At 50.8% G+C, this 22,709-nt stretch overlaps 1 protein-coding gene across 8 annotated transcripts in view; it reads right to left on the bottom strand.

Annotated features, from left to right (window-relative positions):
• The window catches only part of NF2 (NF2, moesin-ezrin-radixin like (MERLIN) tumor suppressor), a 53,085-nt gene that overhangs the window by 18,179 nt on the left and 12,197 nt on the right, over positions 1–22,709 (bottom strand). For all 8 annotated transcript variants that reach the window (XM_063351246.1, XM_063351247.1, XM_063351248.1 and 5 more), the window contains exons 2-13: positions 22,518–22,643; positions 21,360–21,482; positions 18,970–19,053; positions 13,648–13,716; positions 12,759–12,841; positions 11,996–12,071; positions 11,582–11,716; positions 9,228–9,302; positions 7,204–7,317; positions 4,677–4,799; positions 4,083–4,300; positions 2,622–2,727 (exon numbers count right to left, since the gene is read on the bottom strand). In XM_063351246.1, the coding sequence (XP_063207316.1) occupies positions 2,622–2,727; positions 4,083–4,300; positions 4,677–4,799; positions 7,204–7,317; positions 9,228–9,302; positions 11,582–11,716; positions 11,996–12,071; positions 12,759–12,841; positions 13,648–13,716; positions 18,970–19,053; positions 21,360–21,482; positions 22,518–22,643 (1,332 nt within the window). The remainder of the gene's footprint in view (positions 1–2,621; positions 2,728–4,082; positions 4,301–4,676; positions 4,800–7,203; positions 7,318–9,227; positions 9,303–11,581; positions 11,717–11,995; positions 12,072–12,758; positions 12,842–13,647; positions 13,717–18,969; positions 19,054–21,359; positions 21,483–22,517; positions 22,644–22,709) is intronic.

The raw sequence follows: 22,709 nt of genomic DNA, 5'->3' as shown, positions 1-22,709 counted from the left end.
GACAGTGGTCATCCCTCTGGAGCACAGAGCAAGCGAGACAGGCGATACAGGGGCAGCACAGAGCAAGCCTCCCCCGCGGGGATCGCTCCTCCTGTTGCTGCCACTGCCTTTGCTTCGCTCAAGACTCTGGGCGAGCCCAAGACAGTCACTTCCTACTTCAAGAGGATCAGAGAAGAGCTGACTGCCTTTAGTCGTGCCACGAGTGGTTCCTGAAGGGCAATGAAGGAGGCAAAGAGCCGCCACCAAGTCAGTAAAGGATGAATTGCTCTCCCAGTCCCGACGGCCCGAGACTCAGATCCACGTCTTATTTTTCATGTAGCACCTACCAGTCATATCACAAAATCAGCCTGGGCTTCAAGGACTAAAAAGACACCAAAACAAGCTTTAAAGAACCAGGACTGGAGACTGGAAAGTTTAAAAAAATATAAAGATATTTAACCGTTTCTTGCCTTTTCTGCAACAGAGAGTTAAGTTAACGGTTGGACTTGATGATCTTAAGGGTCTTTTCCAACCTAAATGATTATATGATTCTATATCCACCCGCTCCCCCCTTCCTCTCCTGCTCTTGTTCCCCTAGAGAGAAGTCCTCCCCGGCTCTCAGTGCCAGGGGACAGACAACACAGCGCAAGCCCTGGGACCACAGAAAAGAACAAGCTCAGCGATACACCCTCATTAGGGAAGAGAGGAGCTGGGATCCTGCACCGTTTGGCAGAGCTGCCATTCAGCCGAGGGACATGAGCCTCCCAACAGCAGCTTTCGGAACAGCTTCATCCCTCAGGCTGCCCTGGGCTCCCTCCCTGGGGCTGCGCTTGCCACCGGGTCCCCCCCGGTGCCGGCAGGGGAGGCAAGCTCGCCCCCGTCCAGCTCTTCGGGATGGTGCACAAGAACGGGATCTCGGCACATCTCACCCCAAACATGCAGGTGGCAGAGCCACGAGGGAGCCCACAGGGGAAGGGAGAAGTGGGGCAGGCGTTACAGGGGATGGAAGAGCCCAGCAAGGTGTTGTCACCTGGATAAGGGCACAACAGTCACACTTGCTACCTCCTGACCCTGGAAAACAACAGCCGTGGAGGGGCAGGAGGAGCGGCAGCTGCACGAGGGGACCCTGCCACCTAACTGGGGAGGAAAAAAGCACGTCCCCTTCCCTCCTGGCACCGGCGGCCGTGTCAGGAAGACCAAGGCTCTTTAGGGAAGGGAGAGGAGGCAGTGCCATGTGTCTAGACGCGGCAGTTCTGCGTGGATTGCCTCCAGGCAGATGCAGCTGGAGGGGTGGAGCCGAGCGGCGTGCAACCCTACAACATTCCCGCTAATGAGGCTTTAACTCGGCAGGCAGGAACACAGCCCTGCGCCTGCTCACCAGTGCAGGCATGGGGATTTACGCAGGAAGGCGTAAATTCGCTAGAAGGGTTCTGCCTGTTTGACCAGGGATGGACACAGCAACACGAGGGAACACGGATGCGGAAGAGCTGCCCAAACGTCAATGCTGGGCTGATGTAGCCATGCGGCAGAGCTTCAATGAGGACACTCCACCCTGTGCACAAGTTATACCCAGGATTAAAGAATCCCAGAATCCCAGGCACTTGTAAAATAAGGAGCTTCATCAAGCACCGAGGTAGCTAGCACTTGACTGAGTGTCCCATCGCTAAGAACATCTAACTATTTTCCATCGCTGCCATTTTTAAAAGCTTCTGAACGTTTTTGCAGGGAACTCCAGAGAATGGGGATGAAAAGCGACTTCATCTCAAGCCCTACTTCAACCTGCTCCTCAAAAGTTTGCAGAGGAGCGGGGAAGGAGCCCGCAGGTACAAATTAAAACCTCAGTACTAGGCGGGTTGGTAACTCCCACGTACAGTTCGTCTGTTGAGTCTGTTCCCGAAGCTGTCGAGCTCTTTCCCCTTCACCCCTCAGGCCAACGAGGAGCCGAACCGCCAGCCGAGGCAGGTGTGAGCTGCGGGGAAGGGAGCACTTGATGGGTTTTGCAGGCCCCGCAGCACAATTCGAGATGCGGAGGAAAGGAACTGCCAGACGGATGGGAGCGATGGTCATTTAGTCTGGCATTTCAGTCCCCGGCAGCAACCGGGACCAGATGCTTCAGAGGAAGGTGTGAAATCCTCTTAATGGGCAATTATGGAATAATCTCCCTTCAAGGAAGTTTTTTTCCAGCACACAGAGGCACAGTGTCCAGTTTATGCCCAAAGAATGAAATGACAGGTTCTGAACAATGTTTATCCCACCTAACAAGAATAAGGACATCCTCCGTTTCAGAAGTATTTAACCCTATTTAAAGGTTACTGCTGAGCTGGTACACTCCACAGGTGCCAGCAAAGCAGGGTTCTGACACGGTTGTTAAATTGGTTTAAAATTTGCTGCCTTTAATTTCACCAGCAGCTGCCTTCCTCTCGTTGCATGAGGCAGGGTAAGTGCCGGAGTGGGGGAAACCAACAGCGAAGTGATGGTCTGCTGGATGAGGTGTGGGGATGAAAACGGTAAGCACTGCTACGGGTTTCCGACCAGCTCATACCCCTCCACTGATGGGATGGAGATACGAGACTCCTCCAGGCTACAGAGGGCGGCGCATTTATGGGCTGGGAACTGGGGACTACCATACAGATCGCACTTACTGTGTAGGACGACTTGCTGGTGATCTCCAAAAGCTTCTGCTTTGCTCTCCGCTCCGACTCGCGAGCCTCCTGAAGGTCTTGCTTGAGCTGATCAGCCTCCTTCGCCCTACAAATTAAAACAGCAAATGGCAAATATCAGGTCGATGTTGAGAGGAACGAGAAGGTGGAGAAGCAGGGTTACAGTGTAGGTGCAGAATAGGTTGAGATTTGTCCCGCAACAAGACCTAAACTAAGAAATCATTTGAGCAAGGGAAATGCCAGAACCTCGGACACGTGGGACGTTTTGATTAACACACAATTCCACGCCATGGAAGGGCAGTTCTGCCCCAGGCTCTGCGTAAGCACGGGTGAGCAAGGCTAAGGGCTGGAGAAGCATGCCTAAGACATCAGGACGGGGAGAACAACTTCAAAACTTCAGACAGCAGGAGAGGCAGTTTTATGACAAGGAAGCCTCTACTAGTGATTATTTACTACATTCAAAAAGGAAAAAGCACCCAAGATTGCACAGCTTTGCGGGCTCACAGGGCCCAGCAATTCTAGAACTAGTATTTACCCTTGAGGCTCAAGGGCCCCCCACAAGGACAAAGCCAAAGGAGGGAAGGACACTTTCTCTGCTGGATTGAAAATTGAGTGGAGACTTCACAAGACAGAGACCAAGGCAAGAAGAGATGAACAAGGGCAGCTTTCATCCAAGCAGAAGGGCTGACACCAAGCAAGCTCTCACATGGAAAGGTGTAATCAATCGGAAGGAAACAAGGAGGATCTTTTACTTGCTCACTACCTAATGCACCATGGGACCTGGGCTCTGGTATCAAGAGAACGGAAACGGGAGTTTTAACCAGAAGTGAGGACTCCAGGAACTAAGGAGACCTCAAGACTGACCTGAAACAGAGACCTCACGACTGGTAAGGAGAGCTCAACAACTGCGAGGTAAATAGAGGAATAAAGAGAGAATAGGGAATGTAGATCTACCATACGGAAGAAAAAAGTGTTATTCATGTTGTCAAATACTTTGGGGAACGCAGTGGGTGTTTACAGAAATCACCCAAAAGTAGAGCTGGCTTCTGCTGCTGCCGTCAGGGCACGAGAGGCGTGAAGGCAGAGTGCCAAGGACCACGGTACTTTCTCCCCTGCTAGCTTGCCCTGCCGCTCTCACCACCGTATCTCTCCTAAAGAAGACCAGAGAAGGGCCTCCAGCTCCAATCCAGGGGAAGACCGGGTCCACCACTGCTCTACCAGCACCATTTCCTACCCGAGGACAGCCCAGTTGTGGCAAACAGCGAGATGAAGAGAGAAACCAGCTGAGCCTTAGGGCCCTTTGCTGTTGTCCGCGCGTGGCAGGTCACAGGCTCACTGCAAACCGCCGGATGGACTAACTCAAGGCGTGAGCTGCTCTTTCAGCTATGTCAGAAGGGGGTTGGAAAGCAAAGCAGAGGCAGCTGCAAGGTTGTACCCTCTGACCTCCTCTCCGACTCCTCCGCCATTTTCAGTGCCAACATCTCTGCCTCTAGCACCTTCTGTTCCATCAGCCGTTTCTCCTCCTCCGTCCGGATGGCCGTGGCTTTGATTCGCTGCATCTCCTGTTCAGCCTCAGCTGCTTTCTGAGCCAGGAGCTTGGCCTCCTCCTCCGTGATCTGAGCCTTCTCAGCCAGCAAGTCTGCTGTCTCTTCAGACCTCATCTGAGAATTAAGGCACATTAAGCCATTAAGCGCACTGAATGTCTCCCCAAATGTGCTTACAACCCCTGGAGCGGGATCCCGAGCTGCTCGCTCCGCAGGGCCGCCATGGCCCATAGAGTCCCTCCCTCCCATGAAAGCCCGCAGCATTCTGCAGCCAAGCCCTGGATGTGCCCAGGCTCTGTCCCAAATCGTCCTCCTTTGTGCTCCTCCCACAGCAGGATGAAATCAGCTCCATCCAGCCTCCTGATCACCGTCCACCAGCAGCAGTTTGAGAATAGCCATAGGACAGTCGCAGTGTGCCTTCTAAAATGCTTCAGCAATAGAAACAGTGAGGAACAGCTGCAGTGCCTCGTGAAACAACCTCCCGGAGACTTACCAGAGCCTCGTTGGCCATCGTTGCCTCTTCCTTTAATTGCATCAACCTTCTCTCCAGCTCGTCCCTTGTCCTCTCAGCCTCTTCTCTCATCTGCTTCTCTCGGGCCAAACGCTGCCGTTCCATCTAGGAAAAAGGTATTGGGGAAAGCGAGGCGAAATAACACCCGTTAGAACGGCTTTCCAGAGGATGAGAAAGGGTCGCTACGTGGGGGTTAGAGCAGAGGACTGCGCTGCTGTCTCCTCTCCGCTTATCAGCATGGGGAACTTCACTGAACAGAGGTGACCTGAGGCACCCTGCTCCCTTGAAAAGTGACATTCCTGAGACAATCGCCTATGCCCTGATTAGGCTGCTACCCACAGCGCTGACACACAAGCTGTTCGCAGGTGATTACGTCCCCAGACAGCACCCTCTTATGCTGACTCATGGGCAGGGTAGGGTCCCAAGAGCTCCAGCTATGCCTAGAACTCTAGTTCTTACAGCAAGTTGAACAGACAGCAAGACCGGGCTTAAGGGCAGTCCGAGGGCATCTTCAAAACATCAAATATAGCCACACCGCAAGGCAGGAGTTTGAAGGATGTCGATAGCTGCTACTTTTGATCAGACATCTCACCCAGCACGCTGGGACCTTCACTTCCACTCATTTACAGGGGAGGCCACAAAGAGTTCAACCACCTCTATCAATCCCTAGGTTGATAAGATACAATAAACTCTCTCCCTCCAGCTCGGTCTGCAGGAAACAGCAACGCTTCTCCAGAAGGGGAACATCCCAGCCGCGCTGAGACACCCCATCAGAATCTGCCACCTCTTCCCAGAAGACGCCGAGAGCGTTGTGCAGACAGAGTGTGCCCAACAACTGCCTCTCCGCTAGCCAAGCGCCCAAAGGGAGCCATCGGGCTAATTAACACACCTAGTTTAAGCATTCCAGTATGACAGAGATGGGTGCGTTATAAATCTGCACACTGCGGCGCGGACTCGCAGCATCGCACAGGCCACCTGCTGGGTTTAATAAGGGAAGTGAGTGCGACAAGGCACATCTCTCTGCTCCTTGGACACCAACTGTGTTGTGAAAGCGGGACGCCCACTGCTCTAACGGCTCTGCTTCCTTCTATTAAAGGTTCCCCTCATTAATTATCATTACAATCTGCATCCCACTCAGGCCTTCCATTAACAAGAATTCCCGATGTAAAAGGATTATCTAGAACCAGTTAACAACAGCGGATCTTGGGGAGGGAGGGGAGAGCAGGCGAGGCAGCACGGTGGCCAGCTTGGGAGAGGGCAGCCAACCCCAGCAAAAGCCTGACCTTTCCCGCAGAGCACAAGAGCTCTGGATTGGAGAGTTCACGGGAGCGATAAGCTCCTGCTGGCTCCCAGTGCCCTCACCTCTCCCAGCAGCCCGACTAGCACAGGATCTCAGGTCTTGCCGGCATTATTCAAATGCATCAAGAACTCACAAGACTGTAAAACCTGTCCCTGGAGCCACCACCGCTTGGACACCACACTGCTCTTCCGAGGAGGACCTTTTGCTCCACTAACGCCAACTCCTTACTGACCAGAGGAATTTCCATGGGAAGCAAGACGCCCCCCTTCCCCAGAGGAGCCGGCCTGGTTACCCTCATAGTGACTCACGTCCTGTCCTCTCCTGCCACCCCACAAGCTACAGGAAGGAGAACTGCTTCAGGAGATGCCTACAAAACAAGCCACCTCACATCTCCACGTCAGCGGAGCACCTCAACGCCAAGTCCAGCATCACGCAGGCACCCCTGTGAACATGCTCAAATCCATTAACTCAGCAGTCCCTTGAGCGTAAGACCCTCCTGGGTGCAGGTGACTGCTTTGGGTTCTTCTAGAGGCTTTATTGAGAAAGCGACGTTTATATTCTAAGCATCAGTACTCAGATTAGCTGTGTGGGTTTCAGTGAGTAGAAAAGGTCTACGAGCAGAAAACAATGATTCATACAATCCAATTTGCTGATATATGCTCATCGGCTACACGCTGCTGCCTCCAAAGAGCCGTTTTCGCTGCCTGGGCTGACCTGCGGCAGATAAAGGAGGCCAGCACCGAATTAGCATGCAGGCTGCACACCCCGAAATGTCGGCGTGCATTCCATCACCATGTAATTAGAAAATGAGGCGAAGAACTACGGCGAAGTGCAGCTCCCCCTCACAGCCCCTGCTTTAATTACAAGCAACTACCCCAACGTACTACGTCTTTCCAGCTACGGAGCCCAGGCATAAACCAAGGCAGATGCACGCACACCTGCAGGACACCCAGATCAGCTCTTCCCTCCTGTCCTCCCCATTTTGTCCCTGCGTGGGGGCTGGACTCAGCTGCCAAGCTGCCATCAACCTACAGCGCCAAGTTGAGAATGACTGGCAAGGTGAAGCGGGCTACTAAAAAGAAATGTTCAGCTGGACCTTCCCTCAAAGCTGCTCCGTGTGCTTGATGTCATTCGGGAGACTGTTCCTTCCCAAGTTCATTTGCATTTCTGATTTTGGCTCGCGGTCTAGTTATACAAGATGTCTCTCACCTGCTTCCTGGCTTTCTCCTCCCTGGCCTGCGCTTTCATCTGCTGGACCTCCAACGAGTCTGCCTTTCTCCTCCTCATGAAGAGGTCGTGGTTTCCGATGCACAGCTGAAGAATCTATTCCAGTCAAGGGTGAAGAGTGGAGAGAAACAGCTGTACACATGATGATGATGAGGTAGTTTGTATTCTTGACACACAAAAACACTAGAACAGCTTTGGTTTGGTGCTTGTAAGCACTTCCACCCACTGATCTCAAAGCCTATGAGCTCTCGTGCCCATATGAGGGGCAGGGAACCAAGGCAGAGCCGAGTCCCGTACCAAACGCCAGCTCCCCGGCTGGTGCAGCTCTTTCCACAAACCAATTTTCTGTTTTCTGTGCAGCCAGCACAGCACGGTTCTGGCAAGTTTTATACCAGCCCCCAAAAGGCATTAGGCCATATAACAACACAAAGACTTCTACAGCTCCGGCTGGTTCCCTGGTTCTCACTGTCCCCTTTCTTTAGGTTCAAAATGAACTTGCGCCTTCTCCCAACTGCACGTTTAAAGCATTGAGATTAAAAAAAAAAAAAAAAAAACAAAAAGAAGGAAAACCTCTTTCCATCTTGGACAAGACTACACACAAATAGAAGCCTTATCAAAAACTTCCTTGGACACCTTCAGATACCTTTGCTGAAGGGTTTTGAGCACCAATGTGGTTTCCTCTGGTACTCAAGGAGGCAGACAAGGAAGGTGGCAATACTAGAGGAGGGTTAGCAAAGGGGTGGGTACACAGGAGAGTGAAAGCTCTTTTCAGCAATAAAAGCAGGTTTCTAAACTCGTATTCTTTTCCAAAGGACTGATTCACACACCTGTCTTCCATATCACAAGTCATAAAGGACTTCTCTGGAGTCAGAGGAGCTACAGCACTAAGAACCTGATGAGTGCCATGAATGAGGCCTTTGTTAGGAAGCGGCACATGAAGTACAGGACACCCTGTACCCAGGACAGCAAAGTTCCCCTCCCTCTCTTATAAGGATGGAAAAAATACCCCCCTCTGCTTTCTGCAAGTCTCTCATGTGACTTAACACGGTGCACAGCTATTACAGAATCTGGATCAAAGCTCCTCCGGATACCAAATCCAGAACACTCGCTAAGGCTGGTCTCCAACACAGATGCTGAACAGGTCAACACAGCCCCCTTCATAGAATCACAGAATGGTTTGGGTTGGAAGGGACCTTAAAGGTCATCTCATTCCAAGCCCCCTGCCCTGGGCAGGGACACCTCCCACCAGCCCAGGTTGCTCCAAGCCCCGGCCAACCTGGCCTTGAACCCCTCCAGGGATGGGGCAGCCACAGCTTCTCTGGGCAACCTGGGCCAGGGGCTCACCACCCTCACAGCAAAGAATTGCTTCCTCACAACTCATCTCAATCTCCCCTCTTCCAGTTTAAAACCGTTCTTCCCCCTCGTCCTGTGGCTCCCCTCTCTGATCCAGAGTCCCTCCCCAGCTTTCCTGGAGCCCCTTTAGGGACTGGAAGGGGCTCGAAGGTCTCCCCAGAGCCCTCTCTCCTGGTTGAACACCCCCAACTCTTCTCATCCCTGTATGGAGAGATTGTCCTCAGCGAGGATCAGCCTAGGAAAAAGCCAGGACTACGACTGATAACAATGTGTCCCGAAACAGGGAGACCTACGTCACAAGGCAGAATGGGTCCGCAGGAGAAGAAAGGAGATCTGGAGCAAAGACAGGGGTGACAAGAAAGTTTTACTTACTAAGCGCTTCCACCATGCAGGTCAGATGTAACCCCAGCTCAGAAAGGGAGCACAAAAACAGGAGAGGGGGGGGGAGAGGTTCTGTGAAGGAGCTTGACTTGATCACCCACCTTCTCTTCTAGAGGCTATGACCGAGTAGTAAGTGCTACACCAAAGCACATCTACAGGCCAGCACGCTCCCTCCGACTGCTCGAAGGAAAAGCCTCAAAAGAACATTGTCTCGTACTGCCGGCAGAAACTACTGCTGGAGGCAATAAAAATTACTCTGTCTGTAGACTTACCAGCTTATTCACACGCAGCTTTGATGAATTGAATTTAAAAACATCAATCTTTTTGTCCAATGGCTTAATCGTAAACTGAAAAGGAAAAAATAAAGAGGGGGAGAGTTATCAGAGAGCGGTGCATTTAATAAAAACGCAGCTATAAAAGTCTTACTGAAAGCTTTGGCTCAGAGGAGGTCAGCAGTGTCAGACAAACAAGGCTGAGAGCTGTCCCCATGGCTTTTAGCCAAGCCAGAGAACTAGTATCAAAAGCAAACAAGGAGACAACTGTTCCTCCGGTGAGAAAAATGCCAGTGCCACGCAGAAGCGATGAGAGTGCCATCCACCTACAGACTGCGACGCCCGACAGCCCCTGTCCTCTGCCGAGCACCTTGCAGAGGGCAGAGACAGCTCGGCACCTCCTGAGGAAAGGCGAGATGCTGCTCTCCTGGCAGCTGTAGAGAAGGGAGAAGGTACAGCAGAAACTCATGACGCTTCTGACGGGAGGAAGAACCAGCTCAGCTCATGGATGGGCAGGAGGGTCGCATTAGGAACACAGAAACAGGAGCTGCTGTCCTTCCCGTTGACACCTCCACTCGCACGGGGTCCCCAAAGGGATTCTCCAGGCACTTTCTTCTCCAGAAGCCAGCCATGTCACAAGACTGCTCTGCAACTCAAAGTATTATTCCCTTGCTCTAACTTTTATTTAGACTCTCTGTGCCCACCGAACAGCTCTAACCATGGCCTGGGTTTACCCTCCTCAAAGAGCTCTCCCACAGCAGGTCTCTCAAGAGGATCTAGGTGGCATCGCCAGACGCGAGGGTCTGGGTAACACAGAAGACAGACGGAAGACTCTGAACTAACCAAAAGGGTACTTGAAGAGATGGAGTGCTCCACAACACCCCATTTTTTGGAAGGCATGCATATATTCCATCACTCCCCCACAGGCTACAGAAATAACCAGCTGAAGAGTCGGCGCTCAAGCAGGCAGCCTGCGTCCATTAAAGCAGGGCCATTTGTCAATACATTGCACTGCCTGCAAAGGGCTCAGCCGAACTCGCCCTGGCAGTGTTTCGTTTTGTCAGTTTAAGAGCCAATCTTTTAAGACTTTCACACAGGCAGACGTGCGTGAATATGCCCGGACTCGGGCTCCAGCAGAATCCACACCAGTCTTTGAAAGCAACAGCAGAAATATGCCAGGAGAGGAATTTCATTGCCACGTAAACAGCCAGTCTTTGTTAGGACGCATTAAACCCCTCTGTCATGCGGGCGTAGCTGTCATACCCAGCTGTTAAGCCTGTTTACTATCACGTCAGGTCTACTCGTGGTCATCTTATTACACAGATGACTGACCCGATGGAAGGCGGCAGTTCTTTCCCCCAAGAGGAAGCTCTATTACAGTCTTGTGTCAAGGCCTGGTTAGGGAGGCTTCAGTCCCCAGATTTCTGAGGCAAAGCCTGAGCAGACAGCTTCCACCGCACTCAATCGTCACGGGCAGGAACGCCGTCAAAAGTCACTAAGTGCCGGGCTGTTCTGCAGAGTTGTGAAGCTTTTTATTTTTAAGGAGGAAAATAAGCGAAGGGAATTCCAGCACGGCCTTACTACTTATAAAACTTCACAAGACACTCAATAAACGCAGCTGATGAGAAACCTTTAGCTTTTAGCCTGATCAATATCACGTTTGGATTAGAAAACAATTTTTAATTAAGAAGTTCATTTTCCCCCTTACGGTGGAGGCAGCTGGTTTTCTTTGAGCATCTCTCACAGGCTGAAAACTGAGCAGCTCAGCTTCCCCTGCGCAGCCAATTTCCCTGCTATTCGCAACTAGGTTTGGTGGCCAACGATTCGGAAGATTCATATTTATGCTCTGGATTTAATCAATACCTATCCAATAGCGGCCTTAAATTACTTAACTTCCTAAAAAGATTCCAGCGGTTATGCCAAGCCCAGCAGCCTGAAAACTCAAGATGATGTAATGATATGGCAAGAGCCCTTCTCGCCAGGAATACATCTCACTGGATTTCATAAGCCAGTACATATCCACAGTAATATATACTCTAATATATACAGGAGAGACCTCAACTTCTGAATTTTGATATCTGGGCTGAGCACATCACCAGCCATTTTGGTTTTTTGGAAAAAAAATCGCATAGAGGGTTTGACCGTACTCTAAAACCAAATGGGAGAATAGCTCCCAGTTGACCTCTTCTACGCCCACTGCTGGAAGGTTTCAGGAAGGCTTGGAATTAAGGTTTCAATCGGAGAAGCTGAGCTGCCCTTAGCTAAGCAGAGCAGACAGAGAAGCTAAGGGAAGTCACTTTAAATCGCAATTGTGTTCTCACTGCTCTCAGGGAAGAGGGGAGACATATCCATACCTCTTTATCGCTGTATGAGATATTCCGGATCTCGTTCCACGGGAAAGAGATTTTAGGGGTCAACCTGTTGTCTGGGTCATAAATGTGAAGACCCAAGGCGTCAACTCCGAGGAGTAGTTCGGTGCCTTTTTTATTCTACAGGAGGAAAGGAAAGAGCAGAAAACCCTTTTACTCCCCTCGGAGGGTGTGAGATGAACCGTTGTTAGCTTCATCAACCAGCCCCGAGCAGCGACCCACCAGCAGTTAAAAGAGCTTCTGCCTCCCAGGGACTCCCACCAAGGCACCGCAGCCCTCTCCCGCGTCTGCCGGCTCTCCAAGGCTCCACTCACCCAATCTCACACCAACACACAAGATGAAGACTTACACAAGAGCTACGCCGGCAAGAAAAACCATGACCCACAATGTAACACTCACCCTAATCGCAAAATAGTTCACTCCGTACATCTCCAAGTCCTGAGCTATCTTCAAATACTCCATTTCAGCTTCATCTCTGTCAGACAAAAGAAAAGGCCAGTGTTACGATGGTTGGTAGGATCAGAGAGAGGGGGATGGCTGCTCTTTCCAATCCTAAGCACACACAAGGCTTTAAAGCCCGGACTGTCTCTATCGCACAGGTCAAGCTGCTCTTTGCCGGCAGGATCAATAAAGTCCAACAGCAAATCCCACTCCGCAGCTTGCTGGCATCTTAATGGCCGCTGATGCCTGCCCAGTGAGATGCAGCACTGCAAGCCTTGCTTTGTCCCTCTCCCAATCCCTTAAGCATATATAAGAAATCCCTGGCTGGGAGGCCCCTGTTTCACATCCATCTGACTTTAAGCTTATCCCCCAGAAGGAGCATTTTACCGCCCGAGGCAGCGATATACCTCCTCAGTCTGAAGCCCCACTTCTCTTCCTGGCCCCAAAGGCACCCTGGCTCCCTTGGGCGGGCAGGGCTGCCTGCCTCCCTGCCCCTTTGCAGGATACTGAGCATCAGTCCTAAATTCTCCAGTGACCAGAGGACAGCAGGGCTTATTTAGAGCAAAGAAAGCCCTCTGCCTTCATGAATCTGCTCCAGAGGCGTGCTGGATTAACCTTGCTGTCAGCACAGCTCATCCGTCACCTGCCCAAGCTCCCCAAACCCTGGTGACTCTTCAGGCGAGGGGACTGACCCCAACTCACCACTCCAGCACGCGCTCACCTCGCTCTGCCTCGGTGCTCTGCGTACCAGGCCGTTATCCTTTCCTCCCACATCTCCGGAGTCATCTGGTACAGGTTTATTACCTGAGATACGTGAGGAGACAGAGACCAGGTCACACTGTCGCTCTTGCCACAGTCTCCTTAGCCAGCAAGCAAGCCAGAAACACCCCCACCCCCAAGCCACTCCTCCCCAGTCCCAGGTCCCACATCAAGACAGGCAAACCTCAGCAGGGGATGCTCAACCCCATGCCCTACGATAGCCCAGCACTCCCTCAACCCTCCCAAGTACGCGGCACAGGCAAGCTGTCCCCAGGCCATCCCCAGGCAGCTGGGTGCCGGTCTCTTCTCCCAAGTAAAAAGCGACAGGACCGGCCTCAAGCAACGGCCTCAAGTCGCGCCAGGGGAGGTTTAGGAAGGAAAACAGGAACAATTTCTACACCAAAAGGGTGATCAAGCATTGGAACAGGCTGCCCTGGGAAGTGGTGGAGTCGCCATCCCTGGAGGGATTTAAAAGCCGGGCAGACATGGCGCTGAGGGACATGGGTCAGTGGTGGGTCTGTCAGTGTCAGGTTGGTGGTTGGACTCGATGATCTTAAAGGTCTCTTCCAACCTGGGAGATTCTATGATTCTACGCAGGCAGGATGAAACCATGAAAAGAAAAAAAACATTTCCTTCTGTTTTTATTAAAGTATGTCAGAAAGAGATTGAATTCTCCTCCCTCAATACATCTTTTTGGGTTGTTTGCCTTGGTAAGGATGCCCAAGGAAAGCCAGGCAGGGTGCACCCCGCTGGCACCCTGCCACGCAGACCCTCGTTGCAAAGGGCTCAGTTACACAAAAGACCACCAGGCTTGAAGGAAATCTTCTCCTGTGCTCGGCTGAGCTCCTTACCCGCTTTGGAAGCAGCTCCTCTTGCGCCAAGAAGCCTCGCTTGTGGACGTTGGGATCGTAATCGCCGTACTGGAAAGAAACACAAATATTGTGCCCACCCCACGTTAACAACACTGGCAAGTTTCAGCCTTAGACATCCATCCCACGGGGAAGCGGCACGTACAGACCGCTTACACCCTTCACGTCACAACCTGTTAGAGCAGGCAACGTATGCTGCTCAGTAAATGGAATAACCGTATTTTCTTTGTCATTTGATTGCTAATAGAAACTAAGAACCTCCTCCTACACACGCAGCAGAACAAAACTTCCCACCATCAGGTGACATCCACCATCAGTTGACGTCCCACCATCCGTTGACATCCCACCATCTGTCCACCGGCTGGGCTAGATGATCGTTGTAAGTCCCTTCCAACTGAACTATTCTATTCTACTCTAATTCTCGCAGCCAGAAAGCATTTCCTCCGATGCAAGGAAAGACTCACTCTATAGCTGAGAGGCCCTTGCCCTCCCAGCGGTAGCGAGACAAGGAGTCAAGATACGGACAAAGCCCTGTCCCCAAAGACTGATCGATACCAGTAGTTCGGGGGAGGCAGATGGCGGTTTCTCCGTGGCTGCTCACCACCCTAATAAACAAATATAAAAAAAAAAAATTACAGGAGTTCAACAGACTCCTCTTGGGCAGGTGTCGGTTTTTCTGCCGCAGGGTCTGTTGCTCAACTGGGCTGTGGAATCCAATTCAGATTTGTTAAGTGCATCCAGTAATTACTAGTATTTGTTTAGATTTACTTCTTTTTGAGCGGCATATAAAGTGACTGAGAAATAAAACTGCTTATTAACGGATTGAAAAGCCGAGCACCCCTGCAGTGCATGCGAAAATGAAATTTACCTCCTGTACAGCTCAAGAGGGCAGGAAACCAGCAGAAAAGGGCACCTCAAATAACCCAGCAACTTCAAGAGAAGAGGCCGACGGCTGTGAGGCACGTACGTGAAATGCTGCGATTTTCATTCACCTGGCAAACAGGACTCTGCAGTGACATTACCCGATTACACGAGACACGTTTGCTCAAGTCACTCCCTTTGCAAGGGAGACGGCCCTTCCCTCCCTGCTTTTTGAAGGACCTCAGCTCAGAAAGTACAAAACGGTGACGGTTTTTAAAGCCAGACCAAGACGCACAGGGTGGTCACGTAGTTAAGTCGGGAAGCTTTCCATCTCAGCCTCCTTTTACCGACAGAACCATCACATCGTACGCTGAAACCAGAGCTCAGCAGCATCAAAAGCCTACACATACATCCTCTCCGCAGCCCGGCGAGCGACGTTTCATGTAGACGACAAGCAGGGATTAAAGACGCAAATATTGATCCGGAGCCAATGCAGATGCGAAGGAAGCGTGCAACAATCAACACTGACTCAGACCTCAATTAATACAACAAAACCGCCAGGGATTTCATTCAGGAGGGTGCTGAGCAGCGGCAATTGTCTGTCTTCCAAGGTCTAGAGATGCTCGGAGCTCCTCAGAAAGCAGCGCATTGCAGGTACACGTCCCTTGAACCCACATCAAAAGGGAACAGCAATAAAAACGTGTCACTGGCAAAGGAAACAACTCCAATAACCTTGGAGAGGCAGAAAATAAATCATTTTTAGGTGATGAAAACAATAGCAAATAGGATTAGCGCGATTATTTTTTGTTGTGATCTACCGTGGCGATCCAAGACTAAGTATGGATTATGTGATTTTCACGTGGTGAAAAATATTGCCGCGTCCCCAAGGAATATTTGTACCGGGAGGGAGCCTGGATGAGAACATTAATTATTCACAAGTCAAAAATCAACACATGGCTTAAGAACTGCAGTATGTGTTGGCTCAAATGATTCGGCAAACACACTTTTAAAGACCTTTTCAATTAAATCATTACTTCAAAACTGTCACGGAATTTCAGCTCCTGTTAACTGAACTATGTGATGAATATTCGGGGTGGCACGTGGAAGTTGCTTTTACCTCCCGGATGAAGACAGGGATGTTCAGCTTCAAACTATTTACACCAAATATTTTTGGTTTGGTGGGAAAAAAAAATAACCAAACCCAAAAGCAGAAGAGCCCTTTGATAGCGCTACAAGATTTGAAGCGCCGAGAGGGCTGCAGCACGGCAGCCACCTGCATTTAAGGGGCAAGAAATGGCAGAACCTCCCGGACGTTACCATTTTCTGCCGGGACGTATTTTTTTCAGTAGATTCCACGTCTCTCCCGGCTATTTAAAAACTTCAACCGCCTCCACCGTCTGAAAGCAGCGTGGGCGGTTCGAATGCAGGGCTAGAGGGGAAAACACATGGTAATTCCCCAAACGAACACAACCATTTAGAAATAAATAACCTTTTATTTTTATGACCCACCCGCGTACTTTGTTATTGCAGGTAGGTGTGCAACAACAGCACAAACCAACCTGGCTGTCAATCAAATGGCTACAAACACATCGCTATGTCAGGCTATTATGCCCCTAATCAAGCAAATCAGCACGTTATTAGTGAAATTACTGTGCTCAGTGGCTGCTTTCTTGTCCAGAGAGGACATCATTACCCTATTTAACTGGAAGGAGATGACCTGCAACATCTTTCTTCCCAGTTCCGTACCAAAGATGTGCTTTCAGCTTTCTCCTTTGCTGAAAAAAAGAAACATAAGCAGAAGTGGAAATCCAGCCTGGAGGGGCAGCAAGGAAAAGCGATGCCTGAGAGAGCTGGGCGGAGAGGAACCTTATGAAATTCAACAAGGGCGAGTGGAGGGTGCTGCACCCGGGGAGGAATAACCCCGCACCAGGACAGGCTGGGGGTGACCCGCTGGAGAGCAGCTCTGTGGGAAGAAACCTGGCAGTCCTGGGGGACAACAGGATGCCCATGAGCCAGCAATGGGCCCTGGTGGCCAAGGAGGCCAATGGCATCCTGGGGGGCATCAATCAAGAAGAGCGTGGCCAGCAGGTGGAGGGAGGTCATCCTCCCCCTCTGCTCTGCCCTGGGGAGGCCACACCTGGAGTGCTGGGTCCAGCTCTGGGCTCCCCGGTTCCAGAAGGACAGGGAACTGCTGGAGAGGGGACAGCAAAGGGCTACCAAGATGCTGAGGGGACTGGAACACCTCTCTTGTGAAGAAAGGCTGAGGGATTTGGGTCTTCTTAGTCTGGAAAAAAGACAGCTGAGGGGGGACCTTATCAACGCTTATAAATACTTCCAGGGTGGGTGTCAGGAGGATGGGGCCGGGCTCTTCTCAGTGCTGCCCGGGGACAGGACAAGGGGTAACGGGCACAAACTTGAACATGGGAAGTTCCATCCCAACATGAGGAGGAACTTCTTTGCTGTGAGGGTGGCAGAGCCCTGGCACAGGCTGCCCAGAGAGGTGGGGGAGTCTCCGTCTCTGGAGACATTCCAACCCCGCCTGGATGCGTTCCTGTGCCACCTGCTGTGGGTGACCCTGCTCTGGCCGGGGGTTGGACTGGGTGATCTCCAGAGGGCCCTTCCAACCCCTGTGATTCTGTGACGCAGACATGAAAGCACATTAGCAAAGCTCAGAAAAGGCATCCCTCTTCCACCTTCACACAATCTCTGTGCAGAACCAAGACGTGCAAAGGTCAGGAAAACTGCTCTGACTCCAGCTGACCTCCTCGCGACGAGTGAGCGTGGAGCACGTCAAACGTGCTACTGAGCGCAAGGTCGGCAGCCACGCTGTGAGAAGAGAAAGGGGACGACGGCACAACAGCCCTGTACCAAACTACAGCCTGTTCCCGACGGCGCGAGCAGAAGCCGTCACGGCCAAGAGTTAACAGGGCTCAATATTTACCCAACGGTTGATTCACTTTGGCAACCGGAAAAGTCATCCCCTGTGTATCCTCAGCTCAGCAGGTCAACGAAGAAAAAGCCAAGTAAGTGTTTACTCATGCACTCTAATAAAGAGTGATGAATGTTTCAGACAAATAGAAACATTTCTAAAAGCAACTCGCCTTTCCCTGGCTGATGAGTCTCTCGAACAAAATATGGTTTCATCAATATTCTGACTATGAGGAGAAAACATCTTTTTCTAGTAAATTCAGACATTCAGCATCAAAGAACACCGCCGCACGTCACCCGGGGCTGCATTCAGACAAACCAGGCATGGATTAAAGGGTTATGAAGCAGATTATACGGCAACACGGAAAAAGCCACAGGGAAACACCGAGGACCGGCCTCCGTTTCCAACCAGCTGGGATCAGGCCCTCACTTCAGGCAACACAGCCCGATCCCCTCCCCTGCCAGCTAAGGTGGTCTCACAGACCAGGGAGCTCCTCTCAGATCACACAGTCGTGCTCCTCGAGGCAAGGGCCAGGGCATGGCCACCTGCCTGCGGTCCTGCGAGCCAAAACGCCTCCCTGAATCACATCCAGAGAGGCCGAACCGAGTATGACCACAAGGTTACGCCAGGAACGTGGCTGGGTTGTGATCAGACTCCCGTCCCTCCCCTTCTTCTCCGAAGACATTATCTTTACACGCATAAACTGGAGATTAGTCGTTTTAATTGAGAAGCAGCACATTTTGTGCATAGACAGGGAGAAGTTACTTCCCCTCCTGCAAGAACATCCCCACTTCTGAACCTTGGCCTGTTCCCTCTACACCAGGGGTCCCTCTGCTGCGGGCTGCTGCAAGCTGTCCAAGGCTGCATGCTCCAGACTGGAAAACAGCGTTCTCTGAAATAAATCCTCAACAAAACACACTGACTCTGGGTCCAGAGCAGAATTCAGCCGAGGAATGAGGAGAACTTGGTGACCGTTGACTTCTTCCTCTGTCGAGGAAAACCAAACACCCAAGATCAAAGGAGAAGCCAGGAAGAGCCCTTTAACACCGCAATAACATTTCATGTGGCAAGCTGCAGCACTCAAAATAAAGTACTTATCATGATGACAAGTATTCTGGGGAAGCAGCAGAGCTGCAAGTCCCATGGCTGGCTTGCCTCTGGCTACAACGGCAAGAGCAAGGAGGAGATCCAAAAAAGCACAGGCTCGGGGAATTCACCTGCTCCAGGACTGAGCCACACTTGAGCAGGCACCACAGCCCATAAACTGAGCTCTTGCTAAAGAGTCCTGGAAAGAGCAAGGAAAAATCTGTCCAACGTCTGAAGGCAGCCAGGAACCAGCCATGCGGAGAAGGCAACAGCGCTCGTGTAGTCCCCTCGCTTCCTGAGTTTTAACAACTTTCCCTGCCTGCCCCTTCCTCGGGATGCGGGTCCATTGCAAAGCACTTCACTTCCCGGGAGCAACGCCAACCCATCACCAACGTCAGCAGGCCCTTGGAGACTCCCCCTGTGCCTACCTTGGCTTGGACGGCGTAAGAGGCCAGCAGGACAGAAGCTTCAGGAGGACAGTAGATCTTCTCATCCAAAATCTGCTTCTTCACCTGCACGTGGCGGTAAAGGACACGTAACACACATTTAGTGGAGCAGCGCAAAGCACGACTGCCGCAGCAGATGGTTGCAGTTTGTTTTAACTCGAGCCGTCAACCACAGAGTTAACAATTTTCCTGACACTAATTACAATTCAGGCCCAGGAAGTCTCTGGTGGCTCAGAAGGGAAGGGCTCAGGCTTTCATGGGCCACCTTTTCCAGGCAGGTTTGCGAGAAGAGCTAAATTTATACGTGGAAAACGACAGAACCTGTACCCCACGGCTAAAGGCAAGGCAAGGCGGGGGGGGAAAGTCTTGCCTGTAAACACGGGGATAAAACCTGTGAAGGCATAAGCTATGGATTGATACGGCATCTATACACAGCACTAAATTAAAACCAGAAGTTTGCAGCCCAGTCTCTGAGCGCACAAGGGTTTTGCTCTGGGATATTCAGGCTTCATTATGAGTCAGTCCTCACCCGCGCTGGAGGCTAATTCCCTCCGATCCCAGCGGGAGAGCCGCGGTTCCCCTTCCCGGCAGTGCTTTTAGCAGCGGGCAAAGCCCCGCGGCACGCTCCCAGGAGACCCGACCTGCAGCTCCCAAAAGCCACAGCTTCACGTTTGCTGGCTTCTGTGCATTAAAAAATTAAACCTGTCATGTTCGATTTTTTTTTTTGGTTTTTGCACACTTAATTTTCCTGAATAAAGATAGGGAAAAAAAAAAAAAAGCATACTATTTCCCGGGAGACTTAAATGGATTGTCACAGAGATGCAGTAACATCAATTTGAATTTAGAACATGCTTTGAGTCCTCAAAGTTGGTTACAACATAATCACAGAAGATATTCTCCTGCATTAAGATAAAAACAGGAGAGTCTGCCAGCTTATGTGTGCTCCCGTTTCCCAAACGTATTACAGGAGCCCAGGCTCCTCTCATCATCAGAAATCCTAGTAGAAAAGTCACCGTCTGCATTTATAAAATGCAGCTTTAACTGCTTTTCCTCTCCGATTTTCCTTTTCAAAGATGCCAACAGCGTTTTTCCTCATCAAGGATAAAGCCCATGGCAAATCGGACATTTAAAAATAGCCCTACAGAGACACGAGTGCACAGACAGACCTTGGAAATTAGCGGCAACACTTTGCATTTAGAAGCCCTTTAGCTCTGAAGACCAAAGACGAACTTTGGAAGAGCACGGAGCGCTGCGAAGCCGGTGAGATCGCTTTGATGCCCATCTGAAAGGGCAGGGCACGCTGCAGTCCACAGCGGTATTTCCACGAGCATCCAAATGCAGGTTGCCTCTACTTTGGTGTAACAAACGTAAGAATGAGTGTGTTTTGGGTTTTTTTATTTTATTTTTAGAACTTATTTATTTTAAAAACTTCAAATTAACAGCCACAGAGCAGCTGAAACATCCCAATAAGTACCTAGGGGTCTGACTGGGACTATTCCGCTCCCTGTAACCACAGCCGACACAACCCTTTACAGGACATAGTTTCAGAAAATCGATCTTGTCGGAAAGCGAGCTCCTGCGATAGAAGCTCTTCCTTCCCAGCCACGCAGCGCTGCTACAACATCAGCTGAGCTGATTTCTCAGGACACAAAGTTGCGTAGCGTACTTTAAATAAAAAAAAAAAAAAAAGAAAAAAGCCTGAAGATGCATTCAACCACAGTTTCCAAATGCTTAACATAAGGACAGGAGTTACTGGGGCAGGTGAGACCATTAGGTTTCCCTTTCTCCTCTGCTTTTGCCATCAGTGTCTGATGGAGCTGTGCTTCTGGGATTTCCTTCTGCTCCAGTTATTTGGAGGCTGTTTGGCGAAGAGGTGAACCTTGCTGTACAGCCCGAACACGAAACAGGTTGGCTGCGTTCTGTTCTTGAGGATGAAATTCCCCTGCTCCCCATAACGACGCTATCGTGTACAAAGGCGACTGCCATCCCTCAGCACAACTGATATCCACACCCTGCGGAGAGGCAGGTGGACGCCAAGGCTGCGTGTGTCGTTCAAGCCCACAACTGACAGATTCATTTCCCTTAGCCACCACACACTAATATTACAAATCACCTAATCATTCCTGACAGCCAGCTTACAAGGTCTGCGAGTCTGGCATCTGGGACTGCTTCATCCAGACAAACCAGCTTTGACCTATTTTAAGAAGTTTTTGTCGTTGAAGACAACTCCCTTCGGAGAGGTGGGAACATAACGATGAGGAGGCACACTCTGCTGACCAACTTTCTGACCCTGGAACCTTCTCGCACTTCTGCTCATCCTGGCTCCTTCTCCCTCGGGCTGAAAAACAGTGCCTGGAAAACAGGGCTCCTACCTGCAGGAAGAACAAGTGCTGTGTGATTTCCTGCACCAGCTCCTCCTCCGCGTTCTCAGGATAAAATTTGGCCAGGAAGTGAAAGGTGACGGGCTCCTCTGTTGGAACATCATGATCCAGAACCTGTAGGATACAAGAGCCATTCAGCTACCCTTTCCAGCTTCTTCAGTGCTCCATCTCTTGGAACCAAGACGCAGCTCCCTTCTGTTCAGATCAGCACATCAAGCGCTTCAGACATCTAGAACTGACGAACCAACCTAAGTAGCTCAGCAACCGTAGTTAAAAAAAGAAAACAAACAAACATTTCTGACACTCCTAACGATGCAAGAAAACAAACAAGGCCCAAACAAACAGCATGCGAAATGAGACAGCGAAGGTTGATCCTGATCTGCTGCACACATGTTGCCTCTCCCGAACCTCGCAGAGCGATGCTATATCCTGCTACGCCACCATCCGACTTTCTCGTCGTTTCCCTTGCACTACCTCCTCTCGGATTTCAGTGTTGTTCTGTGCTACCTTTCTGTTGTGCTGGCACCGTCCAGTTCAGATTCATGCTAGTTTAAAACCTTGGCACGCCACGCGAGACACCCAGCCCTCCCCTCCCAGTCTCGATTACCATCCGGTTTTAGCCTAACATCCTTTGGATGCAAACAGAATGACACCTATCTCTCCTCTAACCCACCCCTCAGCAGCCTGCAGGCTCCCATATTCGGGAAGCGTTTCCTCCCTTACCTCCATCTCCCCTTCATTCCTCTGGTTTTCCTCCTCCCTAGCTCTTTGTGCATCAGAAGCCAAGATGCAACTTCACTTTTCCGCTAAATTTTGCCATTCAGGGGCACAGAAAAGAGACTTTCAGGTTTCATTTACATTACAGTCACCCCAATGTCCAGCATCCCAGTACGGCTGTCTCCAAAAGAGGGGATTCAGTGTGCAAGGCCTGAGCATTGACAGCTCAGAAGGAGCTGGGATGGGGTATCCCTGCCAACTCTTCCCGTATGACTTACAGATGCCGTGGGGATGAGATTTAAATACACTTCACCCAATTCACTTTGATACCACACATAACGCAACCTCGGGGAAGCAAAGAAAGAGGGGGAAAAAAAAGCAGGTTCTCCTTTGTCATCCCACACAACCTCTCAAGGGGAATTTGGTTCCAACCTTCTTGTCCATTTTGAGCCAAGCCACCGTATCCTTGATAGTGTACTGAAGCCCGAAGAACCAGGTTTCTCGGAGTCCTAGTGTCCTGCACACGAGATCGAACAGGTCCTTCCCCTTCCACTTTACCTGCAGGAGAGCAAAGAGGAAGCAGTTATAAAGATGGATTTCAGAACTTCATCTCCGTTCGACCGA

Source organism: Chroicocephalus ridibundus, chromosome 13 (genome assembly GCF_963924245.1).
Source record: "Chroicocephalus ridibundus chromosome 13, bChrRid1.1, whole genome shotgun sequence".
NCBI lineage: Eukaryota > Metazoa > Chordata > Aves > Charadriiformes > Laridae > Chroicocephalus > Chroicocephalus ridibundus.
This window is presented reverse-complemented; position numbering and strand designations above follow the sequence as displayed.